At 31.8% G+C, this 12180-nt stretch overlaps 1 protein-coding gene across 2 annotated transcripts; it reads left to right on the top strand.

Moving 5' to 3' along the window:
• The first annotated feature begins 1187 nt into the window (after positions 1–1187).
• On the top strand, positions 1188–8476 carry LOC115891311 (SVP1-like protein 2). 2 transcript variants are annotated; one of them, XM_030911759.1, is made up of 3 exons: positions 1188–1341; positions 6533–6629; positions 6920–8476. In XM_030911759.1, exons 1-3 carry the CDS (start codon positions 1246–1248, stop codon positions 7054–7056), a joined length of 330 nt encoding a protein of 109 aa, XP_030767619.1. In that variant the 5' UTR covers positions 1188–1245; the 3' UTR covers positions 7057–8476. The 2 variants fall into 2 exon arrangements, with proteins under 2 accessions (XP_030767619.1, XP_030767620.1); XM_030911760.1 differs by having other exon boundaries at positions 1189–1311.
• Positions 8477–12180: the final 3704 nt, after the last annotated feature.

The following is a 12180-nucleotide window of genomic DNA, read 5'->3' as shown; positions in this document are numbered from 1 at the left end:
CCCTATAAAAATAGTTTCTAAGGATTCTAAACGAAAAAACAAGAACATCACTACTTCACTATTGTAACTCTTGCGTCGGGCATCTATAATAGCTCCTAGAATAAAAAAAACTTGGGAAGGGTAAAGTAGTACCTAATACATACTTGCTAAAGTATGTTTTAGGATTTATTTCAGGAAAATATTTTATTTTCTATAGGGTGGCGCAAAAAAGTGTGAGTGTATCGGGATGATTTTTTTTAAATGGAACTCCCGTATATTATTGCATTTTTGGCTTCCTTTCAGATCACTTCACATAATCCTAAGGTATGAGTAAATATATTTCGGTTGTTTCAGAAATATTAATAAATAAATAAAAAATATATGTTTTTCAGCCTTTCTTAAAAAAAATATTAAAAATACAAGAAAGGTACAAATCGAATACAGTACCAAGGTAAAGTAAATACCTAATATAATTTTGATTTCAGAACAATTCTTGTATTTTTAATATTTTTTTAAAGGGCTGAAAAATATATATCTTTGATTTATTTTTTAATATCTCTGAAACTATCGAAATACATTTACCCATATCTTAGGATTATGTAACGTGATCTGAAAGGAAGTAAAAAATGCAATAATATACAGGGTGTTCCATTTAAAAAAAATCATCCCAATCCATTCACACTTTTTTGAGCTACCCTATAGAAGTTAAATTATTTTCCTGAAATACATCCTGGTACATACTTTAAGTTTGCACTTAAACAAAATTCTCAAGTTTTTAATTCTAGGAGCTACAGAGGTCCGACACACTATTGCCGGACCCTGTATAAAAATGTACAAGATTCCATTTAAAATTTTTCGCTGTCCGGTTAAAGCGGAAATTATATTCTATTGTTTGTAAAGAGAAATATGAATTTTGATCATTTATATCTTAATCCCAATTTCCAAATGTATTCGCTACAAATCAATCAAAGAGCGGATTGTGCAACGATTTTGTTATAACTTTTTTAAAAATAGTATTAATAAACACGAGAAATAATACAAAATTGAGTTTCAAAGTACTGTACAAATATATTTATAAAAGTACGTTTAAAAATATATGTATGTAAAAATTCAGTCTTTTTACTTAGTTCGGATCTGAATATGCCATGCTTTGACTAATGTCCTTCATAAAGTCTGATTTACGCATACCTAATATATAAGCCACTCTACAACCGTTTTAAGATCAAGACAACTTTATTGGTACCATTTCGTAAATTTGACGGCAGCATGAAATCTTCATTGGCTTTGCTGGTGGTCGTGTACCTGATGCACACGTCTATGGTGGTCCTCGAGGTAAAGAGTGCTCCTTTCGGTTTTGGATTGGTATGTTGAGATGATTTAAATTTCAAGTTCAGTTGATAGATAAAGCTTGTAAATATTCAGTTAATTTTTTTACCATTTAAAAAACGTACAGAGAAGACATTTCAGAAAATATATTAAAAAAATTGAAAAATTACCTATTTCTATAAAAGAACAAACAAAATTAAAAGAAAATATCCAATAAAATTCGTTAAACAATAAGATATTTGATTAATTTTCTTTATTGAAGAATAATTATTTTGACTAATGTGACTATGTTTATTAATTTGTGATTTTTAGTTTATCCTTTAATTACATTTATTATACAGGGTGGTCCGAAAACTTCGGCAGCATATTGTGCAGATAAAAATAAGTAAAAAAGTTCGTATAAATGTATGTCCTAAAATGCTTAGTTTCGGAAAATCGAGTTAAAATCGAAATAAAAATACACCCTGTATGGGTGTATTTTTATTTCGAGTTTTTCCAAATAATTTCCGAATTAACGTCAATATTTGGATAAAAGTTGGTGTTTGGGCTTTTTTTGACATAATAAATTTGATTTTGATGTTAGTATAATAGTTCAGTCATTGGGGATTAAAAAAGGGGCCTGCTTGGAAAAAAGTCCGGAAGTTTTGAAACTTTGCAGGTTTATAGGTTTTGGGGTCCCTAACTAAAATCCATAAAATGCACATTTCCAGACTTGCCGCCGGCGCCGCCATCTTGCCAAGATGGCGCCCAAAATCGGTATTTTGTGAATATCTCAAAAACTATGCGTTTTTCGCGAAAATTTGAGGAGAGAATAAAATTTCCTATAAAAAAGGTTTTATGAAAATTTTCGCTGAAGTCAACCGTTTAGGCACAAAATCATTGGAAATTTTACAATTTTGCGTAAAATATGATATATTATGTATAGTCGATTTTCCGAAATCAAATGTCGATTAGGGTTCACTAAAACTAGTTTTAGTTTAGTTTCTTCAATTTTGTCATGAAACAGTGGCGTATCATTAATTCGCTCGTTAATTTATGAATAGTTAATTGTCGTGCTGGACAGCATTCATTGCGAAACTTACCACCAGGTTCAGCATTGGTCTGGTTGTACCACCAAGATGCCGTAGAATGGGGTCAATCACGACGTTAAAAGATCCAGCTCCAAAATCCCTGTTGGCATTTTTATCCTGTAAATGCAAAACCAACAACTATGGTAAAGCCTGCGAATGCAGAAAAGCAGGATTAAAATGTTCAATGATTTATGCATACTGCAATGGGAAATCCTGTGACAACGACACTGAAGTGTCACTCGACGAATCCGATGAAGAGGAGTTGGACTTGCCTGTGGCAGCTGAAGATGAAGAGTTGGACGTATTGAGAGACCACCCCGATGAGCCCAGCACAGCAGACAGTATCGACTTTGACATCAATGAGCCAGATCCGTCGGGCTTTTAAGTTTTTAATTTAACTATAGTGGAGTAGGCCTCTGGGGAGACCACGTTAAAATAAATGCGCCATATACTTTACCTCTTGGGTGGTGTTGAAACAAGTATACATTTTCAATAATTAAAATTAATTATTCATAAATTAATGAGCGAATTAATGATACGCCACTGTTTTATGACAAAATTGAAGAAACTAAACTAAAACTAGTTTTAGTGAACCCTAATCGACATTTGATTTCGGAAAATCGACTATACATAATATACCATATTTTACGCAAAATTGTAAAATTTCCAGGGATTTTGTGCCTAAACGGTTGACTTTAGCGAAAATTTTCAAGCTTTATTATAGGAAATTTTATTCTCTTTAATTTTGATCTCCTCAAATTTTCGCGAAAAATGCATAGTTTTTGAGATATTCACAAAATACCGATTTTGAGCGTCATCTTGGCAAGATGGCGGCGCCGGCGGCAAGTCTGGAAATGTGCATTTTATGGATTTTAGTTAGGGACCCAAAAACCTATAAACCTGCAAAGTTGCAAAACTTCCGGACTTTTTTCCAAGCAAAAATCCCCAATGACTGAACTATAACTCCTACTTGTAGAGGGTGCCACCTATATATTTTTTAACTGGTTTGAAAAGTAATAACTTTTCGTCCGTACCTGTATAAAACTACTGGTTAAAAAATATACAATTGCTACGTTTTTTACGTAAAAAAGGTCTCTTGGTAAAAACTGCTACGAGTAATGGTTTTCGAGATATTGGAAACCGAAATTATCAATACCTGTCATCATATTGACATAAATTAAACATGTTCACTAAATAGTTATTATATACCGTATGATCGAAAAAAAATGGCGTCCAGTTGGCTGGGAAATGACAATCGATGACATTTCCCATATAAATTTACATATAAAATGACAGCGATCTTCATTTCATAGCCATCGCTGACGCCGTTTTTTCTCGATCATACGGTATATAGACTGAACTCATAAATTTGAAATATTTTTGTGCCAAAAGTTCAACAGCACCTGTTTTATCACTTTAAAAAAGGATTTAATATTAATTTAAAAAAAAATAAAAAATTCCCAAATTTATTACTTCAGTCAAAAACACTATCTACTCCACATGTTTATTTTTTGTCATCAAAGACATGTATTGACTCTTTTCATACTAAATATCTTGAGAACGGTTGCTTATAGCGATTTTTACCAAGAGACATTTTTTACGCAAAAAATCACAGAAATGTATATTCTTTTACTCTGTGGTTTTATAAACAGTACGGACGAAAAGTTATTACTCAACCAATAAGTAATAGGTTGTAGCTTTAATTCTTAAAATACACATTGGTGGCGCCCCCTACAAAAAGGAGTTATATTGACATCAAAATCAAATTTTTCACGTCAAAAAACTTCCAGACACCAATTTTCATCCAAATCTTGACTTTACTTCAAAAATTATTTGGAAAAAATCGAAATAAAAATGAAATTTCTACACCCTGTATCTCCGAAACTAAACATTTTAGGACATGTCATACATTTACATGAACTTTTTTACTTAATTTTATCTGCAGAATATGCTGCCGAAGTCTCCGGAATACAGTTCAGACCACCCTGTAAATAAGTGCCAATATTTTCAGGGCTGGTAGTTCTCGATAAAAGAAACATATTTTCTCTTTACCCTTTTTCACATAACTTTAAAATATCCTTTAGTTATCTTACTTTCAAATTTAAAAAAAATGCTTAAATTTTGAGAACCAGTGGATCTTTTCTTCGTTTTCTTTCTTGTAAATTTAAAACTATTACCTATATTACGAAATTATCACCATATTATATTTTTTAACTAAAAACTTAAAAAAAAATCCAAAACGAATTGCACCTTTCTTTTTAAACTCACCCAATGAAATGAATGATTTCACACCACAATTTCTAATAAATAAATTATCGTTATTGACATATCTATTGTGTTCCCTATCCTTGAATTATAAGTCATCATACAGTCTCGGGGCTTTGACAAAAGCTAGTCTTTGAGACGGTTTTACAGAGGTTAGTTCTTCATCTTTGATATAAGTCGTACCAAATTTTTAGTTTCTAGCTCGATATTTTTCTATGGATATGTCGTTATTCTTATTATACGAGAGAAATCTTGAAGACGCTTCTCAGGCTACCATTATTATGAATGACCTTTTTCATCGTTTTATCCACATTTGACTGTAAACTATTAGACACCTGAGAAATTGCGATGCTGCCAATATGTGCTCAGCGCGTATCCAGAAAACGATTCGCACGACAACGAGAATACTAAAATCGACTGCTTGGCGTTCCGCTAATCGAGTACTTTCGCTTACCGCTTTGAAAGCGTAACGTTTTTATGTCAAAGTCCCAGAATTCGGGCCCTGGTTTCCCCATTTTCGCCGTTTTTCTTATCAATCTATTGAGGTGTTATTTGACGAGACAGTATCCTGTTAAAAACCCCGTAATAATCTGAAGATTATCCTTACTTAAATCTAGGAAAATCTCTGATTGTTGGTCCTAAGTCCTGAGAGATGTGTTCGAGTGTCCGTGTAAACCGTTGGAGAATTCCCAATCCAGGTTACGAATGGAGTCTTCCAGATATTCTTGACTTCTGCTTTAAGTTGGTTTCCATTTGGGAAGCAATTCTGGTCCAGTTAGTGGTGTGTTCGCTCCTTTTCTAGCTAGGTCGTTTGCTTTTTCATTACCTTCTTGGTTTTAAGCTTGCACCCCCAGTTGGAGGACTTTATTAAGCATTCTTTGACATCTAAGCGCACCTTTACCAACTTCAAATGGATGGTTACTGAGTTGATCGCTATTGATGCTGCTTGATTTGGTATCGGATCAGATGGCTATTTCTTGTTTCGGATAGTTCCTAAGATAGGTTGTACGCAGCTTTTGATAGCGTAGATTTCTGCCTGAAGGATGCTGGTGTAGGTTTCCAAACCCATTGGTTTGGAGTATTTAATTTTCGGCCGAAATACCGTATGATCGAAAAAAAACGGCGTCCAGTTGACTTGGAAATGACGATCGATGACATTTCCCATATAATTTTACATATAAAATGACAGCGATCTTCATTTCATAGCCGTCGCTTACGCCGTTTTTATTCGATCATACGGTATATATAGACCCAGTATACCACGTTATGGTATGGTCTTTTAGCTACTGAGCATAAGTTCTGGTTCAAACATTTCAAGTTTCTGCCTTCTTACAGAGATGTGTTTCTCATAGTTGTACATTTTCTTGGTATTTCATCCATTGGGAGTTTGAGGAGTGGTATGATACATTTAAACTGATGATCGAATATTTTTCTTTCGCTAATATTTTTAACATTCAGACTCTTTCCACTACCTGCATGTTTACCGATACGTCCACACTGCAACGTTTCTAATCGTTAACGGCTGGCATTTTTCTTTGATCTATTCACTTTTACGGCCAGAAGATGGTAAGCATTCGTTCGCGTTGAACCCATTCGTCGCGCAGTATAATCGCTGCGAATGCACGAATACGCACACCTGAAGAAAAATTTCCTATTTTTCTTCAGGTGTTCTGTTTCGGTTTCTTCAAAAAAAATTTATTATATTATTTTGTTAAAGTATTGAAGTAAAAAAATTTCTAGTACTTGTTGCAAAAATTTGCAAAAAAATTACTATTGCAAAAATTGCTGTTATTGCTTGCTATTGCAAAAATTGCCGTATTGAGTATATTACAATATTTAGATACAAAAAATAATGACTAATTATTCTTTTTATTAATACTTAATTTATTTAGTTATGTGATGATTATGAAGACTTACTGTGCGATTTCTTTGACATGTGCGAAGATGACAGCGATGAAACTACAACTCCTCCTCCTTCTCCTACAACAAGTAAGTATATTTATTTTATTAAAGACTTTAAATTATTTTAGTATATTGGAGTTTATGTAGGTACTTTTTTTTGGTTGAGTATAATGATGTACTAATATAGATTTGAATAATAAAAAAGGAGTCAAGTTACTGATAATAATGAAGAAGTGTCCACTATAGTAAATTAAGTTATAAATTTACCGCTGTAACTTATACTAGCTTGAATATTTAAAACTACAATACAGCACTTTCTTCACGTATAAGTTTTAGGCTCGGTTTTAGGTTAGCAACTAATTATTAATATTTGCTAGGTACTGAAAAACCATCCCCGTCCACACAGTCTTCTCCAATAACAACCATTACAACTACAGTGAATCCAATAACTACGACCACTGTAGCGCCAACGACTAGTGTAGCGCCAACGACCACTGTAGCGCCAACGCCGTAAAATTAAATAAAGAATACAGGATTGTAATCACGTTACGAGATTATACAGTTTGTTGCATCGCACCTATTATAGGAAACCATAGGAAATCCCATGTAAATTTTGAAAATGATGATAAGTTTTTCCCACTTTATTTTACAGAAAAGTTTATTTGAAACTTTTTGTTTATTTTTAATAGATTCTACGAATTATTTTTGGAGTTATGAAAAATATAAAAATACCAAATTTAATTGAAAAATAATCCTGTCCTGATTGGACATCTGTTATTGTTGCCAAAAATAATTAAAAAAAAAACATTTTTTAATGCTATATTGACTTTATACGTACCAAAAATAATTTGTAAATATGAATAATTATATACAACAGAAGAATAAAAATAGTTTAGTGGTATTCTGGTGGGAATAGTTTACAAACTGTAAATGATTTATTTTCTGTATATTTTTCAAATCGACCAGAACAGTAACGTTTAAGTATATAAAGGTTCCAACGAAAAATTCCAACAGGAATATTTATTAAAGCCGGTAAATATAAAAAGAAGAATACATAATATTGTGGCTAATCACCGAGAAATAATAAATGAATTAAATGTTCTGGTTACAAGCAAAAGATGAAAAACAAGTACGAGAATACTTGGAGAAATGGTCGAAAAATTTCTTGCCACTGCTTGGCGAATTTTTAAAATATTCCGAACCCCAATCTTTGGATTTTTATATCAATTATTGGACGGGTGTGAAAAACGTAGTGCAAATTTTCTCCATTTTATAATTAACAAATATTTAATTTTTTGAAGTGATGAGTGTTTAATAAAATACATTTTCTTTTGAAGCAGTGTGTTGTACTTATCAACTTATCTACGAAATACATATATTTTTTTAATTACATTATGTTTATATTGTACTTTTTGTAATAATTTATAGAGAATATAACTTAAGCTATTTTTGACAGATCTCTGTATAAACAATAACATAACAATAACAGATTTGTCATATTGTGACATAACTTGAAATTATTGTGTTTGTTTAATCAGGACCCTGTTATTTTAAATTATCGCCTAAATTAGTATTTTTGTGTCTCTCATAACTCAAAAACAAATTCGTATGAACTATTTAAAATGAACAATTTGCTTCATTTTAAAGATTTTTTTAAAAAGTTTTAAATAAACTTTTCTATAAAATAAAATGGGGAAAACTTTTCATAATTATTTTTAAAATTTACATAGGATTTCCTATGGAATGAAACGCGACGATGCAACATATGGTATAATAATTATCGTTAAGGAATAATGAGTTTTTTGCTTTTTTATTTGTTATATTAGATTTGTTTGTATCTGTAATGTAATGTAATTCGTTTCATATTTCCGTGAAAAAGATAATATAACCCCTACCAAAAAGTGGGCAAAGATTTAAAATAAATGGAAATAAAAGCTTCAAAGATATCGTTATTTTCGAGAGGTGTCTCACTGTTGCAATTACATGTATATTTTTTTGGCAGTCGTTGGCATCAGTCGACAATAATCATATCGCAGGCATAGGCAGACCCTTGGCAGTAAAATGATATTTTTGCAGTACATGTCTATTTTTTGCCTAAGTGAGACACCCCTTGGATAGATGGTACATTGGTAGTTTTGTCGAAATTTTACGTTAACAACAAGAACAAAATTAAATTTCTTAAGAAAAAACTTGATGCGTTCTTTCTATCCGATAAGGCTCAATTATAGTATTGTATTAATATGATAAGAAGTAAAATAAAAACATTATGTCTGCTTTTTTAATTGATAAGTTGCCGTTTTTTTAATTAAATCAATTTTATTATTATGGTAGTCTCTACATCTGTTTCTCCTTTATGCTTCCCTTTCCCTATAAGCCGCACGCCCGTATTTGTAGTTTACACGTGCATTTGGGTATTATAAATGAGTGCAAATATTAGATGTAACAACGAGGGCTTGGTACACTGGACAGGCAGTCACTGGAATGCATCTAGTATAAAAACAAATATATGTGGGTGAAAATACGGACTTGTAAAATATCACGACAAACAACTAAAGCCTTTTAGCATATTTGAGTTGGATATTTAAATTCCTCAACCAGTCTTTTGCGTTTCCCTTGAGTTGATGATGATTTTGAATAGAAGCGTCGTATTTTCTTATCGGGCATTCTAAAGCGATATGTTGTGGCATCTATGAAGACTTGCTGCAATCGCAGTCTGGTGAGTCAGTAATTCCCCATTTATACTTCCAATAATTGCATCTATCATGGTGGGTTTGGATTCAGTTAAGCGTTGTGTCTAGTTTTCTAACTTTCTCCTTCTTTATATAAATGTATGTCCTAAAATGCTTCGTTTGGGAGATACAAGGTGTAGAGATTAATTTTTGTTTAGGTATTTTCCAAATAATTCACTTACGTCGATATTCGGAAGAAATTTGGTATCTGGGTGTTTTTTTCTAATGAAAAATTTGATTTCGATGTCAATATGACTTGTGAATGTTTTATGAATTTTTCACTCGAAACTACTGAGTGAAAAAACATACATTTCCGCCATTTTTTTACGTAAAAAGGCTCTTGATGAAAATCGCTACGAGTAACCGTTCTCAAGATATTTGGAATGTAAAATATCAATACATTTTTGTGTTAGCATTGACAAGAAATAAATATATTGACTAGATAGTTATTTAACAGAAAAGATAATTTATTTAACAGAAAAGATAATTTATTTCATAAATTAATCATAATTTCGTCTAGAAAAAAATTATGATGCAACAGTTTCTGAGGAACCTTTGGCACAAAAACAATTTAAAATTTATCATTTCAGTCTAATAACTACTTTGTCACCACGTTCAATTGTTTTTAATTATGGCATGTATTGATTATTTCGATTTCAAATATCTGGAGCAACATTGCTCGTAGCGATTTTTACCAAGAAACCGTTTTTATGCAAAAAACGGTGACAATGTGTATTTTTTCACTCAGTACATTCATACTGGTACGGATGAAAAGTTATTACTTTTCAAACTGGTTAAAATATATTTAGGTGGCGCCCTTTATAAGTAGGAGTCATATTGATATCGAAATCAAATTTCCCGTGTCAAAAAACTCCCAGAAACTAATTTTTATCCAACTCTCGACGTTATCATAGTTCAGAAATTATTTTGAAAAATCGAAATAAAAATGAAACTTCTACATCCTGTATGTCCGAAGCGAAACATTTTAGGACATAATATATTTATACTAACTTTTTTTTATTGATGTGATCAATCAAAAAATATTGATGGTCTTTGGCAGTTTCTCGCAGCCATTGGCAGTCATTGGCAGTCACTGAAAGTCGCTGCCAGACGCGTGTAAAATGATATGTTGGCAGTAAAATAAATAGGGCACAAAAAGTAGATATATTTTTTAATATAAAAACTAATACCTTGTAATTAATTATACATCGAGCAATAATGGGCACACTCATTGAATTTGTGTACTTTTGTGCTTAGGCATATTAAGTACTTTGTACTAAGTCCTTTACTGTTCGCCTAGGCGCTAAAATTATCTTTTTATGTGAGCAATCACGTCGTAAAATCAATAATTACTAGACGTTTGAGAAAAAAAAAATTATATAAATTAGCGTTATCTGTACAGGGTGTCCCATTTTGGTTGAAATCATACGGTCTCTCCGTTATTAATGCGAAGATAGAAGGATGCGGTTTGAACAAATCAATCTCTTTTTATATCCTTTTTTGTCAAGCGGACGATGCTATAAACCAAATTTTTATAGCTAATATAAAATTTTTCAATATACAGTATGTCTCCGGATTGTCTTTATAAGAGGAAAAGCTGTTTTATTATTGACATTTTGAGAAAAATACATTCTTCATTAAAATGTTTGCTTGTTCTAAATAGGTTAATCCCATTTATACTTTTCCAAATTTCCATACCGTTTTAGAGAAAATTGAGAAAAACATAAAAACATAGTCCTAAAATCAAAACGCGTAGAAACGCTATTAGGTACCATAGAAATGGTAATTTCTATTTTCCTTTTTTGATAGATTGTTATTTTTCTTGCTGTTTGACATAGTTAAAGAACCACAAATTTTTTTTTGGTCAATGCTATGGAAAGGGTGATATTATTTATCGGAAAACGAAATACTTTAACAACGGCAAAAAATTTGACGTTAATCAAAATTAAAAATAACCATCTATCAAAGAATAAAATCGAAATTACATATATTAACTCCCTATAGAAAAACCCTCTAATTTTTAGGACATCAACCATATTTTAATGTTTTATTTAATTTTCTCTCAAACGGCATGGAAATTAGGAAAAGCATAAACGGGGTTAACCATTTTAGAACAAGTAAAACTTTTTATAAAGAATGCAATTTTCCCAAAATGTCAATAATAAAAAAAATTCCTCTTGTTTTTTCCCTTCGTTTATTTGATATGAACATAGTTAAGGTGCCCGGTGGCGTACAGGCTCTCGTCTACCAATCTCAATGTAGTGGGTTCGAAACCCACACCCGGCATTTCATCAGCAGACTATTTTTATTAAAATAAAAATAGTTTGGGTACCTAGGTGGACTCAGCCTTAAATGAGTACTTGGGATTCACAATTCTGAGGTAATAATTTGAGGCGTAGTCTGAGGCGTTTGAGGCGTAGTGCTAGCCACCTTACTTTCCTTCGTATACCGAACGGCTCTCAAGGCGTCAAACGCTATATACGGAAGCTGTTATTATAACATAGTTAAGGACTTATTCTTTCGTATTTATCATATTTTTGCTAATATTTTTGGTTTAAAAATCATTAATATACCAAACTGCATCTTGTATATCAAGTATAAAACCGCATCTTGAATATCAAGATGCGGTTTTTACTGACATTTTAAACTTTTAGTCCTCTTTGTGTCTTTACTATCAAAGAAAATTACATATAAAGTTCACACCAAATAAACTTTTAGTCACGTGATTAAGCTTGACCGGCACAGCCTTGCCCACTTTTATATCCGTATGTTCTTTTTTAATCAAAATATTTTAGGAAACAAGAATAAATTAATTATAAATATATAAACAGTTATTATTTACATCAACAAAACTCTCCTTAACAGCACTTAATGACCATAAAGGGCCATTACTACCGCTTTCCTGTTCA

This window comes from Sitophilus oryzae, unplaced genomic scaffold (assembly GCF_002938485.1).
Source record: "Sitophilus oryzae breed Bouriz unplaced genomic scaffold, Soryzae_2.0 scaffold_980_pilon_pilon, whole genome shotgun sequence".
Taxonomy (NCBI): domain Eukaryota; kingdom Metazoa; phylum Arthropoda; class Insecta; order Coleoptera; family Curculionidae; genus Sitophilus; species Sitophilus oryzae.
Note: the sequence above shows the minus strand (reverse complement) of the source record. Positions and strands in the feature narration are given on the sequence as shown.

Coding starts and splice junctions, on each gene's coding strand:
- LOC115891311 (XM_030911759.1), top strand. CDS start 1,246: ATGAAATCTTCATTGGCTTTGCTGGTGGTCGTGTACCTGATGCACACG. Junction 1,342..6,532: donor CTCCTTTCGGTTTTGGATTG/GTATGTTGAGAT, acceptor TAATTTATTTAG/TTATGTGATGATTATGAAGA. Junction 6,630..6,919: donor TCCTCCTTCTCCTACAACAA/GTAAGTATATTT, acceptor AATATTTGCTAG/GTACTGAAAAACCATCCCCG.